Source organism: Mastacembelus armatus, chromosome 23, assembly GCF_900324485.2.
Source record: "Mastacembelus armatus chromosome 23, fMasArm1.2, whole genome shotgun sequence".
Lineage (NCBI taxonomy): Eukaryota > Metazoa > Chordata > Actinopteri > Synbranchiformes > Mastacembelidae > Mastacembelus > Mastacembelus armatus.
This window is the reverse complement of record NC_046655.1, coordinates 14,456,481-14,483,106: the sequence shown is the minus strand read 5'-3', so window position 1 is coordinate 14,483,106 and position 26,626 is coordinate 14,456,481. Positions and strand designations below refer to the sequence as shown.

Sequence of the window (26,626 nt, the reverse complement as noted above, 5' to 3'; positions counted from 1 at the left end):
GCATTAAAACATTTCAGCCTGATTTTATCTTCCATGTTAAACCTAAATCCGTTCCACACAGAAGTATACAAAGAAAAGTGAGCACAAGGGTGTTCGATTGGTTAATTTGCTTGATTTAGAGACTTGAATCAGGATCTCTAGAGAAACATTTGGATTGGTGCGTTCATATTAATCAATAATGAAATAATCATTTAGTGCAGCTTCACCTTTAATCAGAATTTCAGATGTTTAGCAGTAATTTCAGGGTATATGAGGTTTGGTCAGGCTGTAGAGGAACAAAAACAGGTGGTAACTGGAGTAATTCAGCTTGGTCCCATGTGTCGGCCTGGACTCCACATTTTCTCCCTTTACATCCCCTAATCTGTCTTTGCTCTTTAGTCCCCCGTCCTCTCCTGTTTCACCCCACTTCACTCTCCTCTCCATCTTACTGAGACCATTAGGCTTAGCAGTGCCAGCTAGCCTGGGTTAAATACACACAACCTCACGCTGCTCTGAATGGGGAAACACACACTCACGCGAACACAGAGGTCCTTGCTGCAGCTCTAAGAGCAGTGATTGCTGTAATAGCCCTATAGAGGAGAGAAAAAAGACAACAGAGATGGAAGGAAAGGATCGAGAGGAGAAAGAGTTGATGGATGGGTCTGCTTTCCAGGTCACTTTCTCTCCAGGGTCACAATTACTGGGCACACAGTTAAACACAACAGCGTATCGGCGAGTCCAACATCAAAATAGGCAGGTTGTACCACAATGGGCAGCATTGATTTTACAATATAAACTAATGAAGCAGGTCCTATATATACACAACATACACAAACACACAGGAGAAGTATGTGCACACACACATACACACACACACACACACACACACACAGATAAATAAATATGAACCCTGCTATTTTGTTCCTTTTCAACACACATGCTATAACTGCAGAAATGAAGATGAGTATGAACATTACTGAGCCATGAAGTTGCAGCCGTTCTCTGGCTATCAAACAAACATGGCTGCACACACAAACACACAACTTCCAGGCCTTATCTGAGAGCAAGTGTGTGTGTGTGTGTGTGTGTGTGTGTGTGTGTGTGTGTGTGTGTGTGTTCCCTTGAGGCAATGTCTCTCCTCTCTCCTCCTCCTCTCTCTATTTCCTTGGTGACAGCTGTCATCGTGTCAGGCCTATGGCAGCCAGGGCAGATCTGGCAGCCCATTCTGCCTGCTGACACACACCACACGCTCACACACACACACACACACACACACACACACACACACACACACACACACACACTAACTCTCCAACTTAACAGCCGCTGCAGATCTAGCTCTGTATCTCCCAAACCGCTAGTCAGCTCAACCAGACCATCCCTGCAAACACTGAACCCATCATGCGAGCGCTAAATAACAAAAATCACTCTTCTGTTGCTTCCCCCAAAGAAACAGCAACAACATCTGACCAGAACATCGTTCTCACTTTCAGCCTGGATGTGATTAGGTTAGCTTAGCACTTCAGTTGTAGTGCTTTTAGTGTAGTTAGCCGTTTGGCTATGAGGCGCCTGAGGGAAACATCAAAACAAAATACAAAACATACATCTAGGATGTTCTGCTTTGCTATAAACTTTCTCGGTAATTAGGAAACAACGCTGATGTGCACAGGAACACACAATCTATATAAAAACAGGTTTGAACAGACCTGCGTCTTTAATATCTGTGTGGTTTCATATTTCACAGTGGTTTTCGATTAAACGCCCTAAAGCTGAATCATTTCTCACATATCAAATCAGATTCCCTCTAAGTGTGTAGGTAACAAGGAAAATCTGCTCAGTCATCACCTTAAGGAGTTTCAGTGAGAGTTTTACTGTTGCATGGTCTTCATGCTGCAACCTGACATGAATAACCTTCCATCTCAAACACTTGTTTACTTGTTATTTTCTCAAATATCTTTGGCAATGACAGAAAACTAAATTATTGGCTACTGTCAGCTTCAGCCCAGAGTGATCTGTGTTGGCCTTTAACAGCACATACTGGTGCAATGCTAGTCTGTAATTCTACTCCAGGCCGAGACGAACCTGCTGCTCAAACACATTCCAGTCATGTACACATCTACTGCAGCATGCCAAGCACATCACTCTGACTACCCACGGTACGCTGACCCAGCGCCGCGTTACCGCTCTTTTAAATAAGACGTTACAGCTGATTTTATTCTGTTTTAGATCCACATCAGTCTGCAGATTCTGCTCAGCAACACATCCTCATTTTTCGCACCCATCAACGTTTGCAGTTCTGTCAGTAGAACAAGGGATTCCAGTTGAGACAGCACTGATTATCAATGATCAAGCAAAAATACCAAATACTTTCTGAAATATGAGAGTTTGCAGCTTTACCTGTTTTATATCATTGTAATTTAATTATTTTTGGAGTGCTGGTTACAGAGCAAACAAGATAAAGACAACACCTGGGCATGAAATAATAGAGGGAATTTTTCATTGGTTTTGAAATTTTCTACATTGAATCATTATTTAGAAAATCATTAATAGATAATCTGAGCTGAAAATACATTTCGGCCCTGGTACTATTTTTTATTTTTCTTTTCAGTCCAACCACCAATAAACCACAAAGGACCTAAACCCATATATATACGTTTGTAAGTATATTTGGTGTGAGTCAGAGGACTGTATATTTACATATTTATACAATTTGTCACCAGCCCTGTTTCCTGCACTTGATCAAAAATCTTTACAAATAAAGTGGAGTATATGACTTTAAATAGAAAAACACACATGTAATAAACAAACACAGATGCCCATATAAGCAAACACACACAGCCAGAAACTGTTTGGCAAATGGCACCCGGTCGGAAAATGTAATTGCTTGAACTTTAGAGAAGCGACTGCAGCTTCTGAAATACCCACGGGAGCCATCAGAACAGTGTTTTACAGCACACACACATACAGTACACACACAAAACCACAAACCTCCCTGTCAGCAAGTGCAGTACTTTAAGTAGTAATAACTGCTGTGGCTGTTAGGGTGAAGAGAGAGAGAGAGGAAGGAGGGAGGACAGAGTGCGGAGAGGGAACGAACGCAGGAGGCAAAAGGAAGAACAAGCGGAGCTTTAATCTCCATCAGTCTGAATGTTACTCTTCCCTGGCTGGGCAGCACAGCTTTGAGAAAATGGGCTGTGAATGCCAATAACTCTGCAGCTAAAACAATACTCCACTGGGAAAAAAGAAATGAAATAAAAAAATCAACCTTTTCATTATCATATAATGACTCTGGTATGCTGTGAGCTTCACCAATAATGTCATCGGGGTTAGGGTTAGAGACTACATTTGTAAAGAAAATGCAAAAGATGTGGAATTTTAATGGCTAGGAATGGGAGACCTTAAAGATATCTTTAAGATGCATCATGGGAACTGTAGGACCCAGTGATTTTGCCATTTGGCAGGATATCACGGCCTCCGCCGCGCCAGTTTGGATTGGAAGTACAACACTATGTCAGAGCAGAACCCCTTCAATCCAGAGCTGTCACTTATTGTCGCCTGAGGCTGATTGTGTTCAACAACGAGCTAAATATGCTACATCTGGGCTGTGCTGTCGCCGTGAAGCTCCACTTAAAGGAGCACTATTAGCGACGCATATCCAAAGATATGGCTCAGCAGTAGCAAAGTGGATTGAAAGTGGACAGAAATTTCTGTGTAGGTTCTGAAACAGTATTTTTTTTTTTGCCCCGATTCTGTGTCACGATTTCAAGCCTTTGTAACAGTTTAAAGTTGACAAAACTCCCCCCACAAAGACAGAAACTTTCCACATCCGACAGCCAGTGAGCTTTTGATGTTGCTTTACTTTGAACAAAAATCTGAATATAAATGCTCAATATGTCCTTAAAATACCGTCTTAAATAATCAGTATTGGCTATTACAGGTCTCAGTCCACAACGATCAGATTAAAAAACCAACTCGTCTGGAAATCCTGTCCTAACACAACACACCCTCTCGGACAGATTAGTCCCTTGTCGACTGTTGGTGTTTCTAGAAACATGCTGTCTGCTTGAACCGTGGGGACACTATTGTGTTTCCATGCTTGTAAGTGCAAGCATCTGTGTGTGGATGTGTGCGTTTGTGTGTATAAGCCTCGGGCTGTCCCCTCAGCACTGCGCCTGTATCGACCTGCAGTGGAAAACAGACCTGTTCTCAGCCATGTAGGCCAGGGAGTCGATAGGGACATCAGAATGAGGGCAGCCGTCCAAAACGGCATCACAATGTGCCCAGAGGCCGCACACTCACGCACAAACACACACGTGCACACTGTGTATACACAAAGGCTTGGCAGTTTTTCAAAAGAGTGTTGGATTTATGGTTTAAAAATCCCCCTGATGGTGATTCATGTGTAATCTGTCTGTAGTGGTCACTTGATAAACCGTTTGAAACCTTCTTGGACTGTATGGGTTGTATTAACAGTCACTACAGTCACTGGCATTATTATTTAAAAATACACGGCACAGGGAATTATGTTTAATTGTTGTCACTATATTACAACTGACTGCTGAAACACAACAGCATTTCTGTTTATAGCCAGTTCTTGAGAACATTCATCTGTTTATCTTTGGTAGATCGCGGGGCAGGTGTTTGTGGTTGTAGCTGAACACTCGGCTTTTTAAAACACACTCAATGCTCACGCTTTATGTTCATGCTAATGGTCACTGGCATGAGCACGTTGCAATCCTGCCAATAATAACCAAGGCTGAATTTACTAAACTGGCAAAGTGGGCACCCGCCAACAGGACCGAGGCCCCAGGGACCCTTAAAGCTCTAGGTGTACTGAGTTTCAACTAGTTGGTACAAATTTTATTGGAAGCTTGTTTGGGAATATGCACCACTGAAGCACAGCATCGACTAACATAAGGGCCTTTGGGTGCTTTATGATGTGATGTCAAGGCTCTGTCCTAGAGAGGAACCTTGTGTTTTTCAACAAAGAAACGCACATTAGAAGTGAGAACTCATTATTAACACCCACCCTTCCTCTCTCTAACACAGGAAGAGATTTTATATTTGTGTAATGGTGTTATGACTCTTGTGTTTCCTGAATGTTTGGAACAAACAGACTGGAGATATGCAAAAGCAACAGCAGCATCACAGCCTGTTAAGGTAAAACGCCAACTTCTGCACAAAAGCTGCAGCACTGAGCACACTACATTTAACATGAATTATGAACAGGTGCTGCAACAGCAGACATAAAATATGAAAGAGAAGCACCAGTGATTAAAAATACAAAGGAAGTGCAATAAAAATGTCATTTTATTGACTTTGTTCCTAATAGATTAATATAAACTTTCAACGTGAGATGTTTCCCTTCAATAAAGACTCTAAAAATCAGAATAACTGTGGTCCACAAATTACGAACAGAAATACTAGTAATTATCACCTCAGCTTTATCTGATGTTTTTATCCACAGCTTCTTAGTGCAACAGGTACAGGCGGCACCTGGGTGGCCCAGGAGGGGAATCCAACCTTCCACTCTGGCAGCATTTAGCACCTTGCTCAGTCACTCAGCTCCCAGTCCACAGTGTTGCTGCCTCCGTATCAGCAAATCCACTGACAGATTACTCCATCAAACCGCAGCAATAATATGTGAAAACTAAAATGATGTCTCTGGGTTTCGCTGAAAAATAGGTTTGGTACTCTTATCAGGCAGCAGCTGTGATAACTGGGAGCAAGTCGCTGTTAAAGTTGGATTTAAATCATTGTGCCTGGCACAGAAAAAGCAAGAGTTCTCTTCTAAAATTAGATATTTGAGATTTTTTTTTTTTTACTGTGCTTTGATGAAAACTGCACCTCCAAAATATACCTTCAAAATATCAAGGGACAAATACGACGGCACTGTTTTCAGCTAGGTGACCATGTATTTTTCATATTATCCAATAAGTTTTTAAAGAGTCTCAGGCGTCCAAGAGTAATAGAAGTTTGGGAACATCCAGACTCATTCTGGAAAAAAACATTTTACTAGCCAAATACAAGCATTTTGGGCTTGTAATCATCAATAACTTAATAGTACATTTGAAGTGATCATGCTTCATAGCCTCACTGCCTTGGCACTAGTGTTGAAGCAAAGGTGCTAATTCATGTATCACTGGGTGGCATCTTAGTGCCGCTGCCGTCTGCCCTACCTTTGAACTACACATCAGATGACTGTTTTCAATTATACAAATTAGTCAGACTTAAGGGGGGCCTTGATCACACACACATCCGAATGCACAGAGAGATCACACAAGCTGAGCATCCCGAGTGGGAAATGGTCTGGGACATTGTAAAATAGATCTTTGCCGAGGGAAATGAGCCAAACAGTCGAAATTGCCACAATGCTCCCTCAGTTTTCCCCTCTGCCAAAGCTATCGAGACGCTTTGATCAGCAGCAGCTTGGAGGAATGAAGCCACGTTAGCTCCAGCATCCTCCGCCCTCCCTCCTTTACTTCCTATAGAGTGTGAGAGGCCATTCCCCTCTGCCCTGTGGCAGGTTATTACCACATATAGTAAGACACTGTTGGATGTACAATACGTGCATGCACAGATGAGCTGCAACGCTTATAGGCATGCTCAGTGCACACATAAGCATTAGAACATCTATCTAAGGGACCCTAAAATTCACCAGATGTTTATGTTTCATCTGCAGGAATGGCTTTTCCCCCTCTCACCACTGAAAAGTGTGGTCAGGCCAACAGGAATCAGTGGCTCAAAAGACACCTCACGTTTCAGCTGCTCAGTGGCAAATAACAGTGCCCTCGTCTAAGCAGCTGTGTCTGAAGGAGGAGAATCACTCTGTTTTCTCACCTCTTTGAAAACGGACTGAAAAGGGGCCGTTCGGGGGAGTAAGACGCAGACGTTGGTCTTAGCACGCCATTATCGTCATGCAATGCTCTGACCTCTGTCAAACGCTGCATTGTGTGAAACGGCTGATATGCCCACCAATGCCAATTCACTGGGGGCAGCGAACTGCACAGACACATACCGAGCACTGACGCTCACAAACACACCCGATAAGGCTAAACCCACACAAACACTTTCACAAAGGGAAATCACAAATTGCTGAACTCAATCCTCCAGCGCACTTTAGCCATGCTAGTTGTGAGTAAAAAAAGGTAAACAGAAGAGATAGCAATGGTTTCTGCATGCTCCACTGATCTATTATGGCTGCATGTTTACTCAAACCTTGATCTAAACATGTGAAATGCACTACACACACACACACACACACACACACACACACTTTTTAATGCTCTTTCTGCCCTACACTCCTACACAATTTCCCCAGGCAGCAGTGATGGTCTCATTACACACAGTATCTCATCTACACCCACACACACACTTTACTGCCCCACTCAAACACACTATTACCTGTCGTGGGACATGCACCAGGCATATAGGGCACATAAATATGTCCATATGATAGCATCTTACACAGCAGTGAACGCACGAGGCATACAGGCCCTTAAAGTGGCTTCTCGTTGGACAGATATAGCATCAGTCCACTGATAACAAGCCATAAAAACACACTTACTGAGAAATATTATCCAGAAACGGCTAAGTTAAATTCTTTAGGGGCGAAAAGTAAAATTGAACACTAACATCAGGCTATAAAGCTGTACATTCCTGACCTTTACAGACGGAAGTTTAAAGCACACTCCCAAATCGCTGCAGAAGGAAAAGTTAAACCACAGTAATCAGCAAAAACAACAGCTTCAGAGAATGTCAGTAGAAATTTCTGCCTTCAGTGCCTCGTAGTGATGATATCAAAAAGACAACACTGTGAAAGTATTATATATTACAGTTTTTTTTTCTCATTAAATAATCCAATTTGAAAGATACTGAATATCAGTGTAAAATAGCAGTCAGCAGTTTCAATCTGAAATACTGGGCATCGGTTTCTGCCTTTTTAAGTCCAACGACTGCTCTGCCAGTGGAAGGTAAATGGGCAAAGGGGAAGGAGAGTGAAGAGGAGATGAGTCCAATTGGATTTCAGCAGGATGTAGGAGTGAAGTCATGGGCTGGAGGATGGAAGGAATTCTGTGGTATAAAGGCGAGGATAAATTAAAAAGTGGAGATGTGGGCTGAATGGTTGGATTGGATGAAGGGCAGATGGATGAGGGTTTAAATGGATGATTGGTGGTATGGACACTGACAGCGTGCGTGCGTGTGTGTGTGTGTGTGTGTGTGTGTGTGTGTGTGTGTGTGCTCACCAGAGGTGCAGATTAGATCACTGTTATGACTGCGCAGACCCTCAGGACACAGCAGATAAACATCAGCAGATAACCTACACATTTATTCCCACCTCTGCAACATCCTCACCTCCTACCTCTATTGCCGCCCTCCCCACTCTCCTCTGGTGCACACTTCCTCTGTGTCCATTGTGCTTCCCTTTTTTCATTCCTCCATCACGCGTTCTCTTTGTGCCCTCTCTAACTACATCTAAGAGTCCCGGGGCACTGCACTAGATCACACTTCTCAATAAACCCGTCAAGCTCCCCCTGCACCCCACCACCCGCCCATCTCCCCTTAGCCTTCCGAAACACAATAACAGCAACTCTGAGTGCCCCTCCCAACAATACTCCCATCGATCACTTTGCTATCTGGAGCACACACATCTATCACTACCTGGGAGTTTACTGCAGGCGCGGCGCTCACTGAAGGCCCAACTGCTCCGTTCTGTATAGCGCTGCAAATGTTTTCATGTCACAGACCCCAAATCGACAAACGCCGCGCCCCAAAGATCCAGATTTGATAACGTTTTCCTGGGAAACATCACGTGAGGAACATTTCTTTTGTTCCTAATTTAGCTCCAATGTCTTTGCCTGCACATAAGGACATAACATCGAGAAACTATTAGACTTAGGCATGTGTTGCCAGGTTCAGGAGTTGGCTTTAGTCCATTCTAACACCTCAGTAATGTCAACCTGACTGCTTGCCTCCATGCTAACACTTTCCCTGCTCGCCAGAGCAGCCTCTGCCAACAGCACAGACAATTTCTAGACTTGTGATGAATGATGTGCCAGAATTGGTGTATGATTTACACTGATTTGGACGGATTTTATGAACTGATACTGGTCCAAAGTTGGGAAAAATCTGCAAACCGGAGCCGATTCTTAAACCGAATAAGCCCAGGTCCACACGTGCAAAACCTGTCCAAATCTGGAACCCATACTTGGCCTAGAGCTGGCTCGTATTTGGTCCTCAATGGCAGAACACAAGCCAATGTGCTGACAGTCTCCGTATTCATTGTGATTTGGCTGCATACCTAAGCTGTACGTTAGTCCCAAGGATTGTAGGCTAAATGCTAACATTCTACCATAAAGAGCAAAAACAAACCATCGACATTATCCAGGGACTGAAGCCTTCTGGTCAGTTGGCAGAGGTTTACAGCCTGTAGAGTCAGGAAATGAAAAGTTGGGAATATTTTAAGAGATAAATCACATTCATCCTCTTGTTTTAGCTATAAACAGTTTCCCACTTGAACAGGTTAAGTAGCACCTGGAATTTATAATAGTGTTTCATGAGGTGAAGGCATACAGACTTTACCTGCACATTATTTAAGATTTGCTTTAGCCCTGTGGCTGGTGATGTAATTCAAATGACCTACTAACTCTCTTAATATGCAACACAAGCACGACCGGGGATGTATAAATGTTTCTGGCGTGTACAGTCACATTATTTGACCAGTGTGCTAATCTCCTTAAACCGCATTTTGTTTTAAGACACCTGGGATCTTTTTGGTTGGAAGAGAGGGAGAGAAAATGAGACTACTACAGTCCAGTGAGATGAGAGAAAAAGTACCTGTAGCAGAGAGATTGTGCAGAGCTGGACTCCACAGGGAAGAAAGAGCCCCCCCGCCCCCTCGGCTTTTGCATTACAATTCATTCTCTATGTGAGTCAAGGTTAGACCTGACAGCTGTGCAAGTGTGTGTGGATATATGTGTGTGTGTGTGTGTGTGCACATGTATGTTTTGGTGCATCCATATAAAACAAATGGGGGAGATGGAAATGAAGGGAGTGAGACTGAGAAGAGATTTATGGGTAGGAAGTACAGTCTGTGCTCTGTCTGGGGCCAAATAGCCCCGTAAAGTTTAGGTGGATGGTGCTGGAGGTTTGATTCCTGATTAGATTCTATTATAAGGTCAGGCCAGAAGGTTTTTAGAGGCTAATGGACACTTGTAATAATAGTCATTTTATGTCTTTACTTAAATATTTCATCACAAAGAAAAAGAATTAATTAAAATTTGTCCCAGAAATTTCTTTTGACACACCTGAAAAGCTGCTGAAGCCCAGTCTGAATGTTTTGATCCCAGAACTCTGAATCCAAGACAAACTACATTTTCTGTAGTACTGGGTAAGCAGCTCCAGTTCCAGAGAGTGAGCCAGATTTCACTGCAGGCTTTCTTTTATGATATAGCTTATTAAAAATTTGATTTACAGTAAACTACATTATTTATTGGCCAATTTTATCAGCAATAAATATATCCTGCCTTCCCATGCTACAGGTTTATACTCACATTTTAAAGGTTACGCATGGCACATTAATGGACAGTCTGACCCCATCAAAATCCTTTTCTCCCCCATACACTATCATAAAGATAACCAAGTACCACTGAGGTCCAGGAGCCGGCAGATTTTCATTTCAAACACGACACCATAGGTTTGAGGCAGCTTTTGAAGACAGGCTGAAAGACACAGTGTATCATCTTGCATAAAAAAATACAGCCTCTACAGTATCTCACTGATATCGCACACCACAGTGATTCAAACAGTCATGGTTGTAATCTGCTGTTCTAGATTTCAGAGAAACACCCTAATGTGCACAGGAAGTTACAATTATGATTTGTTTTGATTTAACAGAAGCAGACCTGCATGAGCGTACACAGAGATGAGTGCTGCCCAGCAGAAATCAATCAACCAGTAATCCAAGGAAGAAAAAAAAAAAGACTTCCCAGTACTGGTCATACTGTTCATTTGATAAGTTAAAGTCAGAAAATAACCAGTTACCACTGGAACAAAAATCACACAGTAAGGACACAAAGGATTATCCCCTTTCCGAAGCAAAACATGTCTGGAATTAAACTATGTTACGATTTGCACTGCAGAAGCTGCTCTGCACGCTGATGGCAGGTGGCGCTGACCTTTCAGTGACCTTTGACCACCATGTGATCAGAGCCTTGAAGTGTCTGTGCAGTCTAATGTCACTGAGCCAGATCTCACGTGGCCCAGCAGCTACACTCATGCAAGCTAACCAGCCCAACAACTGTATGCATTAAGCCAGAGTGTGCAATCTGTAAGCATTAAGTGCAGAAGAAAATAATAGTTGATACAAAATGCTGCTCGAATTGTATCTAAAGCGTTTACCATTTCCTAACGGTTGGATAGTTAAGGGCAAAAACGTTCATTACCTCCTCTTGGCTGCATCACTGTCCCTCATCATTTTCCAGAAGCCTGGAATCTTCTCATGACTTTGCACATCGAATAATTAATAATTGCAAATCCATATATCTCGATGGAATAAATTATACTGGGGGGATAATGACATAGTTTCATTCAAACCTTGCCTAGTATCTATTGCAGACCTGGCAATCAATGTAAAAGAAAGATGCCACTGTTGATCTGAAACTTGGCAGATGCAATCTTCTCCAATTCCAACTTGTGTGACTGGCAGTTTCACAGACTGTTTGATGGGACAACTGTTCCGCTTTAAGCACAGAAACCCCTAAATGTTACAAGTAAATGTGCAAGAACAGCTCAAAGCACACACAACACATCAACGTGGCTGTATAATGACGTATGCAATAACTATGAGCCCTCAGTTTAATGATGATCAGATGCTTCCATGGACCCACCAGGACTAATTTGAAGCAGTAAGAGCAAACAAACATCGAAGAGAAAGAACAAATACCAATTAACAGGTTCTGTTAAGAATCTAACTTTACTTATGGCAAAAAAGTAAAGTACTTCTGCAAAGTAAAAACTTCAAAATCATAGTAAAACCCTCGACCCTGGTGATTAGTGAATAATACCACCAGCTCACACAGGTAAGTTTATCCCTCTCTGTAATTCTGATGGCTCTTTTAGCTGAACAAGAGCCTCAGTCCACAAATGTTGCCCTTAATCCCAAATTCCTCTCCTTTTCCACAATAATGAGCTCCTCTTAGACTCAAGAGTTGACAGAGGTAAAGCATTTAGCACGCTTGAATGGAGAAAGAGGGTGAGTGTGGGAGTGCAGAGAGAAAGAGAGGAAGATACAGGCCAAAGAGGGATAAAGCAGAGGGATGGGAGAAGAAGGGGTAAAAAAAAAAAATCTACTGAGACATGCATGAGGTAAGCTCTCCCTCTGGCAAGGCAGAGTAATGCTGCTGCACAGTACAAATGCAGTGGCTGACGACTGAGGATGAGAGGAAGAAAGAAAGCAAAGGAAGGAGACAGACAGAGGGAAGAAAGGGTGGCGCAGAGGAGCGAGAGATACATAAACCGGGAGAGGAAGAGAGATCATCATTGTGTTCTCTTAGTCTCTTAGGATTCAGTTATTTTTCTGCCCATCACTACAGCCCAGGGACATGATGTGTACAACATGGGGACCGCGTTTGTGTCTGTTTCTGTGTGTCTGTTACACAGTGTGTATTCCGTGTATTTATGTGGGTGGCAATGTGTATATGCGGCAGTGAAAGCATGTGCATGCTTCATTTGTTTCAAGGCCAAGTGATGAAATACTGTTCTCAGAAGACGACGCGCGCGCACACACACACACACACACACACACACACACACACACACACACACACACACACACAGAGACAGTGTCTTACTCGCAAATACACTTGCACACAAAATACTCTCTTTGCACAGCTCAATTCATAAGGTGTGTGTTATGTGAACATGCGCATGACTTGAATAAGCAAACTATTCAGCTGGAAACAAAAATACTTACACGCCGCAGAAACAAGAATCAAGAGAGATAAGTAGAGAAACTAGAGGACACGTCACCTCACCTAACCACCTCATCCTTCAGGAGCAAAATGGTTTAAAGGTGGAAAGAATCACAGAGAAGAGAGGCCTTGAACGTAACATGACTCACAGAGAGAGAAATGATGAGACGATCACGCAGAACTTTCCTTATGAAAAGTCAGATACTCTTTCAGAAATTAGCCGATGAAGCAAGATGCATATTTAGTCACATACTAGGAGCAAGAAACACAGCCGAAGCATCTAACCAGCATTGTCAAATAAGCAGCAATTTGTGCACATTCACTGTGCTGATCGACACTTTCACAGCTGCTATACTTTGTCAGTATGACACACACACACAGCCTGAGCTTTGAGCATCAATAGAGATGAGCTGAATGATGTAAACATCGACAGGTGTGATGCACTCACAGAACAAAAGGGAAAGATGACATTTCTTTAAGTGTGGATACGATTTTCAGCTGAAGTCCAGCTCCCTCCCCCATCATTTGTTTGGTTAGCATCCACAAGCTACAGCTCCCAGTGGGCTTTCAGTGTTTCATGGAATACCTGGTTAAAATATCAGATTGTATGTCAATATTCTCATCTACTACCAGGCAGGCTCACCTTGTCACTTTGACCAAGAAAAAACATTATGACTTGGTAAGAATTCAACCCCAACATCCCATGAGATTAAGCCATTCAAACACTGTTACAGCTTAATGGGACCTTTAGATGAGCCATGCTAACAAATCAGTGGTTGTTTAACTTTGTTAAACGGCACATTTAGCTTAATAAATGAACACACAACTGCCGCAGCATACTTTGTCTTTTCAGACAAAGCAGTGAAACTGTCACACAAGCTATCCGAACAGAGACTAGCTTCAAAACAAAGTAAGGACTCTGGTTCACGTCAGACAGATGTTAGCTCGCTTAAAAATGACTAATTATTGCACAAACAGCTAGCTAGCTTGTTTCCTACAGTGATTTTTAAAGGTAATGTTATCTCCAAAAAAAAAAAAAAAAAAAAAACATGAACTTGGGGAAAATGTTTAGTGTGTAAATTGTGATGCAACTAAGATCTTAACATCACTGTGGTCCTGTTTATGCACAGAGTGCATGTACATACACACACACAGGAAGGAAAAAGAAAAATTGCATGTCCAGGCCCAGATACACCAACATATCTCCACACAATTATGACATATAAATGATGCTTTTTGACCCCGTCATGTATCCATACACAACTACACGCCTGCCATAAACACACAGTCACACAGACAGCTCATGGCCGTGATACATCACCACCGACACACAGCGGTGTCAGCCACAGACAACTGCTCCTGAGCCCCAGCAGAGCAAAGACATTCATCATTATGACAACACACACACACACACAGTCACATACACACATTGAGAAAAAGCGAAATACAACAACGCTGCAGCTGGTGGTGCGTGAAGACGACTCCATCACATCATATTTCACACATACTGTACGTGTTTCCAACCTAAATAACAATATTATGAACAAAAACAGTTATAACAGAAATGACTGAGGGCTTCTTCTACTGTTGCTGATATATTTCTCCTCATTCCTCTATCTGTGTGTGTGTGTGTCATACTCACAATGAAGAATGAAAAGGCCTCTCATTCTGTGTCTTGGGAAAAAGATAAAACCACCTTCACCAGTACTGATTTTTCTCCCTCTCATTTTCTCTTAATCTCCACATCAGATAAGACACAATTCAAATCCAACCGACTGCCTGTCCAGGGAGTCGTAAGCTGTCAAACCATCACTCCTCCTCCCTCTCTGACACTTTCCCCCTGTAAATCTCCTCTCCCAGTATGCCCATGTCCATTTTCACCCTGTTTCTACCATCAATCGTCCTTCCTTTTCCCCCTTCTAGGATTAGTCTGATGTGTCAGGATGATTATCTGTACTGGACATCAATTCACCAGAGAGTGTTATCTAACTTCTGCATAATGGTTAAGGTGCAGTGTTTTTTTTTTGTTTAATTACATGTTTAATTGGCGACTGCTCAATACCTAATTGATTTCACTGACAACCTAAACCGAGTCAAACAGACCCAACAGGATCTCCCTAGATTTTTGATGATTATCAGAGCCAGAAATAAAAGCTAATTTTTTGCCGAATTTATGAAAAAGACATGGCCTCTTTTGTGTTATTTTTCAAAGAATATCTGTAATTTTTAAGACCATAGAGACTGAAGACTGATAGTTTTGTTGGAGGGCAATTCATAGCCTTGGACTAAAGTCTGTGAAAAGACAAAACCTGGGGAAATAAACTCCAACTGCTGAGGCTGAGGGTTGATTCTGTTTGACCACTGTTCATGATCAATAACATTATTTTAGCTATATTGTGCTGATGGGAAAACTCTGCAAATGCTCCAGTTTGAACATTTGTTTGGCTGAAATACTGATTCCCAGATTGCCTATTCCCTCTAATGTGGCATTTGGATCAATGCCTGCTAATTCATATAGTAATATATCCAATTAAAAATATTTTTTGGTGGATTTAACATGCTGTTTCAGATCCTCTGAGGTGTCTAACATGCAGGAGAAAACACTGCACATTCCTAGTTTTTTGGAACAGCTTTGGACTTATTTAAAATAACAATAATAAAAGAAATAATTAACATAAGTGTATCTGGTCCTCTCCAGGGCTACTATCAAAGACCTGGTCTAAAGCCTTGTGGTCTGTCCTCCTTCCTCATCTAAACACACAGACACTCATATACATTTCCCATGAGAACCCTGAGTTTTCTGTCACAGGACCCTTTCAGCTGTTGGGATCATGATTTGTGTCCTTCCAGGCTTAGAAGGGGGTCAGGAAGGCGAAGTGAACGGATGAGTGGGAGAGGAGGTCCTAAAGAAAATCAGTGGTCATATATACATTTGTCCTCAGAGAGAAGCAATGGGTTATGTGTAGGCAGCAGGTTGTGTACACACACAACAAGAATGTGCCATTTATATTTACGATTGTGAGTCTGTCTCGTGATTTCCCCTGAACACAGTGTACTTGTTAAGAGTTAGCACAGCCTCGTGTTCCTGTTTACTCAGATTTCAACATTACAGTTGCTACATAGAAATTACTGCTAAAAGCCGTGTCTGTTACAGCCAAAAAGTGTTATAGACCCTGAACAACCTTAAAGTTTTGGACCAGATGGGGATTCATCACAGAGTCAAAGGTCAAAGGAGGTGAGGGGGGTCACATGTTTCCCAGGGACAGAACCCAGTCCAGGCTTCAGATTTGGACTTAGACTGGAAAGTAAAGGCCAGAGGTCCTGCTCCATTTTTCCAGATTCTCCCACTTTACTCCCATTTCATGTTTCCAGCACAGATAGGATCAAGAGGAATTAGACTGTTAGTTCCACTTAATTTTCATATGATATCGGCTAATATTTGTCAAGTCTGATGTTCTCAGGGACTGTCAGTATCACAGGAAGTTATAAGGGTCGGCATGAATGTAAATTTTACATTGTTACTGGAAAACAGTGCTGTTGAACACAACAACAAACAAAAAAAAATAAAAGATCACCAAGAGAACCTCTCCTGAGCTAAATAGCCTGGCATAAGAGGAGTGTTCACATAAATATAAAGTGTCATCTCCATAAGTGCTATCTGGTTCAACCTGTCCGCCTTCTCATCGGCTGAGTAAGAGGGCACAGATAGGCCTGTCTAATGCCAGCGACACATATTATTCATAAATCCTTAACTCCAGGGCACATATACCCACAACTGGTGATGCAAGACACATCAGAGGGAGAAAGAGAAGGGGGGATGGAAGTATGACGGCTTCCTCCTCCACCCCGTCACGCCCCCTCCCACACCACACGCACACACACCGCCGCCGCCGCCACAGCTGATGACACTGATTAATGAGAAACCCATCTCACTGCTATAGCATCAGGGTAATAAACTACACAGAGAGTGAATGGAAGTAGACTCTGCAGGGTAAAGTGCACGCCCTCAACTTATAGCATTCTGCAAGAAACTGGAATACAAGTGATTCAAGGATTCATGCAGATGTAGAACATAAAAATCCTGTTGACACTTTTCTCCTCTGTACTATAATTCTATAATATTGCACTGGTGGTACAGAGCAGGGGTAAGTCTGGGGTCAGACTCTATTGGGAACGTGACATGTACATGCATATATCCGATATTTTAAACAAAATATTTTTAAAGAAAATGAAAAGCTGAATATGCTGCTTCGGTACAATATGTTTGCATAGACAACCACACATCACATACTGAATTCATCTAGAAAATTTACTTTAAAAAAAATTTGTGATGTTTTAAAAAAAAATGTACGAGGAGGTTGAGAAAAAGCCACATTTGATAACAGTAGATCAACACACTCTTATGTAAATTCATTGTGGTTTTTACTGCTATGATGTGGTGAAAACACACGTTACCTGGGCATTATCACTATGTGGTCTTGACTACCTGTCCAGTTTCTCACCTGGTTCTTGCTCTCTCTCTTTGTCTCTCTCTCACTTTGTGCTGTCAACCAAAGAGAAAATGTATGATCCAATATGCTGAATTACATTAATTAATAACATTATTCTAAATAAATATTGGGTTGCTGTGACAATGAAGTCATTTTGGCCTTACTCTCTCACATGAACTTGGCTGTTTTCTTCTTTTCTCTTGCAAAAAAATCATCTATGGACAAACAGACACAGCCAATGAGTGGGGCTTGTTCCTATGCCTCACTGTAAATAAAACATAAAGCCCAATACTAGACAAATAAGAAACACTGGGACTCCTTTAAAGTGAAACACTGAACATGACTGTGGCTCATTTGACTGGTACCTTAGACAAGATATAGCACTGCAATCAAGCTTAATGTTCAGTTATATATAATTCAGAAACCTGCAAGTTATGTCTTAAACTATATGAACTTATAACATAATTGCAGTGTTACAATGAATAATAAATACTATAAATTAACATTACAGGTCTAGGCCAATCTGGTTCAGGCAGTCTAAACTTAGGACAGGAGGATGTTTTAGCATATGGACAAGTTACTATAAAGTGTCTTTACACAGTTAATACCTTAGTGATATTTTTAGTTTAACTTTTTAGCCAATATGTGTCATAAACAGTTTGTGGTTTGCTAATTAGCAATGTGCTAATAAAGATGTTAGCCAAGTGAGGTTGCATTACGTTTGTGGCAAATGTAAAAATAAAAACAGACTTTTCTGACATTTGTTAATGACTGTGAATCCGGATAATTACAATGCTTCATTATTTTGAGCGCTACTCTTATTTCATCTGTACTTTAACTAAAATAATAAAGTGCATCTGTTAGCTCGTTACCTGGCAGGTGTGCAAGCGCGAACATTAGCCGAGAGGCTAACGAGCCACGGAAGCTAACGCTCTTTGTAGATATTTGTCCCAGAAACAAAAAAACTATTAAAAACTCCGTTTCTAACTCACGACATCTTTGTCAGAACTAGTTTTATTTTTTATTTGCTAATGTTTAAATTCGCTCGAAGTTTAACCGCGAATTTCATCGTCTCTTCCTTCGTCTTCTTCTTCGTGTTTTTCCTGCGGGGCAGACGAAGGTCAAAGGAACCAGCGCCCCCTAAAGTACCAGCGTGTGTAACGCCACGAGTTTATAACACGTATTGGCCATTAAACCTGAAATAACGCCACAATAAAGCCTCTCAAACCCCTAGTCCTTCGCGTCCTGTCTCTAAAAACAAGTTCCAAAATTTAACATTAATAAATAATACCAGTTAATCCTTTTAGGGCTGCTACAAAGAGCCTACAAATTTATTTTAGGGCCATGTATTCTTAAAAATAAGCAATGTCACTGCTTGTCACAAGGTAAATATGTTACCTTGATTAAAATGTGTTGTATGAATTTGTTATATTAATGGTAGAGTCAGACTGAATAAAACTAACTCTCCTGTCACACATAAGTTCATTCCCTAACCCCTCAGATTTAACTTGTGAGACCTTATGGCCTATGGTGGCATCATTATATTTAGAGTATTAATGGCATATTGTCTCCATAGTAATCTGTGCTAAATGAACAGTTACTTGAATATTCTTATATTAAATTGTGCACTATATGGAACTTCATCTTACCTCACAATCATAGAGCCCCTATTAGAATATTTAATCTTTTTATGAAAAATATGAACACAATAAAATATATATATATATATTCTCTGTATTCTGGGTATGGTTTAGATTTCAATGATACTTCTCTTGAGTGCCTTACAGTAGGCTGCAATTTGTTATTCAATAGTTTCTTTACCCAGAAACTTATTTATATTTTTCCATAATATAACAATATTTCTATAGCATTAAGCATTTGATCTGGCTCAATGACATTACAATATAATCACAGTAATTCAAGTCAGCTCCACAGAATCAAGTATGAAACATCATCTCCAGCTGCTGCCTGGTGTGATGCAAGTTTTGCAGTATTTGTATGGTATTGGAAAATGTCCTGCATTATGAGTCTATTAAATCTCTTTCATGACACCTCCCACACACACAAACGTATTCACTTCATTACATTTCTTCTATTCTTTTACACCATAAATCCCCAGAAGTGAAGTGCAGCAGCTGAACAAACCCTATAGATTTGCACACAGGGAAAAAAATAAGAAGAAGAAGAGCTTCAAAAGATGAAAAGAGCTGCAGCACAGTATATATCTTCTCTGCTGAAACCCTGATTCATCAACAGCTAGCTGTGAGCTGAAGGGACATAAGTGGGACATGCACTGTGGAAAAAAACGCATGACCATGATGTCGGAATGAAACCCTCCCTTTGTCCCTGCTCTAGAAATTCCTGAGTTTAACTGAATTACACCAAATCCAATTGAAACACACGAGATCCCAGTCATCCATGCATTCTTGTATGTTCCTTGTGATGCTTATTCTCTCCCCTATTCACATTTTATTTATTTTTTTTGCAAACGCTTTTCGATGCATTTCAGCTCAACCAAGTGTCCAAAGTGTTGGAGGATAACACGCGAAGAGGGCGCAAAACGCCTCCGGTGGAGTTAAATCAGTCTCATGTGACTGATATCACTCCCCTCTTCCACATTGCGCTTTTGTGAACCAACAGAGAGAAGAGAAAGACACCGACTCCCTGGTCTTTGTATGTCTCAGCATGGTGCGCTCCCATAGCCGGCTGCTCGGTCCCAGACCCACCGTTTCCAGCCCAGCAAGACCCAAAGAAATTATAATGGGCGGCTGCCGCAAATCAAAGCAACTTCCCCTTCTCTGCTCCACGGAGCGAGATGAGAAGCCGATGCTCTAAATGCTCTGAGAGTCGATTTGACGGGTTACAACAATTTGACGACACGCAGCAGATAATACAGCTTCATAAAGACAAGGTTTATTCACGGCGGCAGCATTAATTCTCCATAATGGCGTTCATTCATCACCATCCTGTCTATAGCTGATAACAGCTCCGGGCGCTCCTGCGATCCCGGTACAATTTATCGACGAATATTAATAACAACAAGCCATAACTAACACAATAAGACCGAGACACGGTCACAGCGGCTATAGCATTAATTCTGACCCCGATTTCAGCCACACATCCAGCAGCGGAGCAACATTTCCTTATCGGACAGCTGCTTTTCAGGACAGTGGAAAAAATCACACAGAATAAAAGCGGAGGAGAGAAAGGTGGCAAATAACTCACATTCTGTCCCCGGGAACAAGCAGGCGGCTCTCCACCATCATATCGGGCAGAAAATCCAGATTGTAGGATGAAGTCATGTTGCCTGCCTGCCCTGTGTATGTGTGTGTGAACAGTACCGTGTGTGCGAGTGTGTGTGCGCCTCCGCCGCTGTGCGCCCTGCCTGATAAATAAAGGAGCGTCGCTCTCGCCCAAACTGCGCCTGGCCGCGGAGACGGAGAGGGACAGGTGCAAGAGCCAAGGCCTCCCCAAAGGCAGTGTAGCCAGCCGCACACACTCTGTCCGCATCCAGCAGTTGTCACATTCTCCTCTTCCTCTCCCCCATTCGCTTTTTCTCCTGGTTTTCTTCCGCCGGTCCTGTCTGAAAATCCGCTCTGCAACAGCGCAACTGACGGGCTGCTGGAGAACCAGGTGCCGCGCCGGGGAGGCGTGGCGCATAACGCTGCAGCTGATCTTTAACTGTTAGGGCTCCTCGGCTATAGATATCTTTACCCACGGCATGCCTGGAACCATTAGCCGTGGTATAATGGGCGCAGATGTCTCCAACCTCCGCATATTTTCAGATCACAAAATGCTTTGAATCGTTTTCATTTAGAAGTTCCTCACCATTAACTTCAGGCAAGATTTTCATAATCAACATTCATATTCATCTGACTGTCAAGTATCTCTTACATCAAAAACACATTTTAATCACCTTTAACTACAATCACTGGACGTTTCATCCAACAGATGCTGATGATCCACAGAGATTATTAATCCTGCAAAGACAGGTCATTAATTAAAGGTTCCCTGAAACTCTTAGGACACTCTGAAGCATTGAACAAGGATGATGTTGTCAATCAGTTTCATGATTTTACAATATTTTGATCACAACACTTCTGAAAAACAGTTTATAATTCAATGCTAAAAATACATTTATTATAAAGAGGAGGCCATGGACACTATATGTGGACCAGCCTCCAGTCCTTATAGATTTTGACGTATTTGCTGGATTGTGGTTCTCCAGCAGACTGGGACTAGATTAGTTCATAATTCAAGTCTTCATGGGTTTAAAAACTGTTTTCACATTTGATAGGTCTTCAAACTAATTCATTGGATATAAAACGACCATCTCAGGTGAGATACACCTGAACAACCCCGCCCCACCATTACAACCCCTTGTTTAATTTCAAAACAGCACTGACTCGGTCTGAATGTCCACTCGCACCCTGAATATCGCAGGTTTATATCCACCCGACCAGCTCCCGGTTTACCGGATGTTTGCACTGACAGAAAACTAAAAATAAATGAGTGCTGCCATGATTAATTATAACCTACAATCATGATTCAGAGCATGTAAACCGCAGACTGTTAGAATATCACACATGCTTCAGTGTGGTGACTTAATAGAAGCTAGTTAGGTGATTTACAATCAAATGAGTTGGCCAATTTTGAAGAGGTACAATTACGCATGGGGATAGCTCTGTAATAATGAACCAGCTGCAAATTTGCTGACTCTATTTTACGCTGCGTTAATTGTGTGGATCCAGTGTTCCTCCCTGTGGAACCGAAGTGGGCTTGAATGCACCCCTGTGCAGCACGTCTACCAGGTTGCCCCATTTCCTCCCTCCTCTATATGAGAAAGGAGGGGAGGTACTTCAGTAAAATAATGAGCCTCTCTTAGACTGTGAGAGGAGTCTCTCTGGGGGAAGAATCTGCGTATCTGGGTCAGTGGGAAAAAATGTGTTCAGCATGCACACATTCAGCAGGGTAAGTGTATGGTGTGGGTGGGACTTGGCCCAGGGCTCTGCTCGAGGGTCAGCTTGCATGTTTATTTACAACGACTGAGGTCGGAATATGGATGGGAAAGGCTGATCCTAGATCAGTGCCTCAGGGCTCGCATTGTCCCAGGAGTGGGGGGGTGACGCTGCATGTTTCACCGCATTTGACCCTTCACAGAACAGGGGCTGCACAGGACGTTATATAACCAACCGATGCATCATTATCGGCCGTGTTCCCATTGCAGGCTTTCATGTCCAGGCCTGAACCGAGTCTCACTGCTCTCGTTTCAGATGACCGCTCATAACCCTGACCCGACATGTTCACGAGCTGACTACAGCAACCACACAAGCTTTGTCTGCTCAAAAACTGCATCCTGGATATTGAAAGTCTGCTGACACAAAAGACAGAAACATTTACTCCCAGTCACTTCTAAAGCAACAAAATCAAACAGCTCAGGTTTTATTGCCACATGAGGGTTTTGGGAAACTGGTCCCAGATTAGAGGTGAATGCCAATTGATTGTCCATGTAAATACTGTAACTTCCTTCCTTCCACGTTTATTCTACATTGAAAACCAAACTGAAGTTTGAATCAATGACGATGCTCAGTACTATTACAAGAGAGTTAAAGGATAATCACCATCACGTAGGCGATGGATGACGTGCATGTGCGAGCGTGTCTGCCAAGGGCTTACGAACACCTGTCCCACTGTACAGACGCGTCAGCTGCTGAAATGAAAATGCATCAAGTTTGAAATGAGTCGACTGGAACGTTCTCATGTACGTCTGGTAAACAATCAGGCAATAAAATCTCCTCATTTGCTTCGAACTTTAGATAAATCCTTCTCTCCTGTTCGCCAAACAAAGTGCATCTGTCCATTAATGAAACATGAACATACTCAATTTACCATGTAGTCAAGTTTAACTGGCAGCTTATAAGAAAATGCTGTTTTTTGCTGTTTGTACTGCAGCTGTTGAGCACCGCTGGTAATGCGATGCATGTGTGCAGCTACATGTACATGCTGACGACGCGTGAATAGTATTTCACTTGCAGGAGGAAAAGCTCTGAAAAGGAGGTGATTTCGAAAGCAAATGTACAAGGTTCACTTACATTTTCTGAATTCAGTGCCAGCGTTTTTTGTTTTTGTTTTTTTTTTTAAATCCTGAACTCGTGCCCTCCATATGAGAACGGTGCCTTGCATACATTGATAATGAAGGTTATGTTTTGTTCCGGGACCTTGGTAAATTCATTTGACGTGCAGTGAATTGGCCACGTTCATGAGGACAGGAGCACACGGGGGTTGTGGGCCTCTGAAAAAGAGTGAGCCATCAGTGAATTCACGCTGAGGTTAAGTTACCTGCTATAAAAACTTTCAAACCTGCATGGAAAGATAAAGCTGCAGGGCAAGATACAGCAGCAGGTTCACTGTGGAGATGTTGATCTTTAAATTGCTTATTCAAACAACAACCCAAACCCCAGAGATCTTCCCTCTACAGTGACACAAAACAGAGAAAGCAGCTGATCCTCACTTTGAGAAGCTGAAACAACAAAATGTTTGTTGTTTTCCTGATAAACGGCTTAAATGATTTGCCACCACCGTTGATTAATTTTTGTCAATTGAGTAACTGATTCATTCACGAATCATTTAATGTGATAAATTACAGGATGGATCTCATCAAATAATAACAAAGGAGGAAACAGCAGCTTCCAGATAAGGCAGCTTTTGGAACACAAAAAGGACCTGCTCCAAGGTGAACACTAAACTACCGAAAGACCCGATGGGTAGAACACAAACACCACAAACCGCATGCAAATACAGTTTGCAAAGGACTGTCACTTCTTTCACCCACAGCCAAACAAACAAAGGAAGTCACAGTCGGTGTATGGATGTGTGCTGTGTTTGAATGGTATTGGTGAAATTATTAAAGCTAATTAAATAAGTTTTCATGGTTGGGTCCACTTCCAAACCTTAATAAATGCGTTCCTCAGGCTGTGTTTCACTCAGGCCAGTGAACATTTCATACATTGTGTTGTACCTTATTTTCTCCCTGCTGTTGCTGTTGTTCAGCTCCTTTCCCACCCTCACCCATCACCTCTCCTATCTCTCCATCTCTCCACCCTAGGGCCCCATGTTCTCCCAGATCCCGCTCATGGCAAGGTCTGCCTCTGCCCTCGCTCGCTCGCTCTCCCACTTTTGTCTTTTGTCTTTCTCGCCTCTTCCCTCTGTCTAGCTATTTCTATCTTCCCTCCGCCCTCATCTCTCTCACCTCAGGCCGGAGGGGGGGGGGGGGGGGGGGCTCAGCTGCCTGAACAATACAAATCGATCATTTAGAAAGGAGGGATGGGGAGGGAGAGGAGGAGACAGGGTGAGAAAGACGAAGGAGACAAAGAGACAGGACCAAAAATAGCCAGTCTCTCAGAGCAAATTAAAAAGGAATCTTACAGCAGCAGCGTCATGGTGTCCATCACATACTGTAAACTGCCATTCAGGCCTGTCTGTGCTTCCTGCTTGGATCTCAGGCAGAGAGGATTGTGGGTAGCTGATGGTGCAGGCTTTTCACACGTGAATATTTAACGAAGGGCTCATGAATAATTCAGAAAAGCAAGCAGCTGCGTTTGAGTCTAAGTGGACATGTGAAGAGTCCAAAACCAGACAGACCCTGACTGTTAGGGTTCATCCTCACATTTTGATAAGTGTGTGTTCTGCACTACACGTGTACATGCATGAATCGCTTCCTTAGTGAAAGGATGATAGAGGGGTCCAGACCTAGTCTGGTCTCTCTAGCACTTTCTTAGTCTGTCAAACACAGAACAGAACCCTGGACTGAAAGCCAAACAAAAGTACAGATGGCGTGGACAGATCCCCCCCCCACCGCTCCTCATTGCTCAATCTTCAAATCTCGTTCCCATATTTTCTCCAGACCCCCTCTCTCCTCTGTTTTCATGCTTTCATCGGTCTCACGTCCCTCCCCTCCACTGCTCACTCCGTCTCCCTCTGTCAGTGTCTTATTGGTCCTCGCTGGACTCTGGTTAGGACACTGTGTTCCAGTTAACCAGAATCCCAGGTCCACCGGTGGGGCTGCCTCTAAAAGCTCGCTGACCTGTTTTGCACACCAACTCAAAACTCACTGGCTGGACTGAAGTATCAGCTGCTATTTTATCTGCATCTGTTGTCCTCATACTAGGAATTAAATTCATTACCCTCAACCCAGTCCCAACTGACAGGGGGTGAAAGGTGGGGCAGGGCCCAGATCACCAGTCTATCACTGGGCCGACCCACAGAAACAAACGTTAACTAACCTGCCTGTGTTTAACTGTGGGAGGAAGCCAGAGTACGGACAAACTCACACAGAGCCCAGAAGCTTGTTGCTGTGACATGTGGCATGTTATATATTTTCTATTTCCAGAGTAACTAAGGCTTTTTAAAAAGGACATCCACATGTCTGAGCACAGCTTTTGTAAAAGGTTTGATATTAGGGGGTTATTTTTCCTGTATGGCCAAATTTTAATAAAATCAGCACAGATTTTTGTTGTTTCTTCTGGTTTTCTTGTTGCAACCACCTAGAAGGAATGATACCTGTGCTGAGTCCTGGATGTACAGACCATAATCAAACTGCTTCTCTTCTGACACTGAAAAACATCTAAAGTGGATGATAATATAATTATTGTTAAAAGTAATTCCTGCTGTGTCTCAGGCTGAGATAAGTCAGGGTGTCATTTCTGAAAAGGTTAAAGAAACATATCCATCTGATGATAATACATATGTACATGCAGACCCAAACACACTCTGAGCCCGACATCGTCGAGCCAAAACCTACTGACCTGTTCACTGACCCTCACGCACTAATGTCTGGTCTCAACATGAGTTTCTCTCACTATCTCTCTCTCTCTCTCTCTCTCTCTCTCACACACACACACACACACTTGATGTCCTCCGCCCCTGAAGAGGCCTCCCGGCTATACTATGTTGCTGTCTGCTAGTTTTAATGGTGAGTGCTAGACCGGACTGGACAGCACTCGGCCGCGCTGAAGTAGAAGCAGATCCCCGCTGTCGAGGGAAAACCTGGTATCTCCCAACTCTCAACAACATGACTTCGCTCTGGTTTCGTGTCGTTTTGGATTCAGCCTGGGCGATTTTTAGGATCCGATGCGGTACAGGCCTGGTCTCTTTCAAAAGTCAGCATTCATATCCATGACAGCGTTT

At 42.6% G+C, this 26,626-nt stretch overlaps 1 protein-coding gene across 9 annotated transcripts in view; it reads right to left on the bottom strand.

The window, feature by feature from the left end:
• Positions 1-26,626, bottom strand: part of celf2 (cugbp, Elav-like family member 2) — a 167,155-nt gene that overhangs the window by 91,218 nt on the left and 49,311 nt on the right. For 2 of the 9 annotated variants that reach the window (XM_026326696.1, XM_026326697.1), the window contains exon 1: positions 20,666-21,072. The exons of the other annotated variants lie outside the window; for them this stretch is intronic. In XM_026326696.1, coding sequence (XP_026182481.1) covers positions 20,666-20,742 — 77 coding nt within the window. In that variant the 5' untranslated portion in view covers positions 20,743-21,072. Of the gene's footprint in view, positions 1-20,665; positions 21,073-26,626 lie in introns of those variants that run through there. 9 annotated transcript variants of the gene reach the window in all.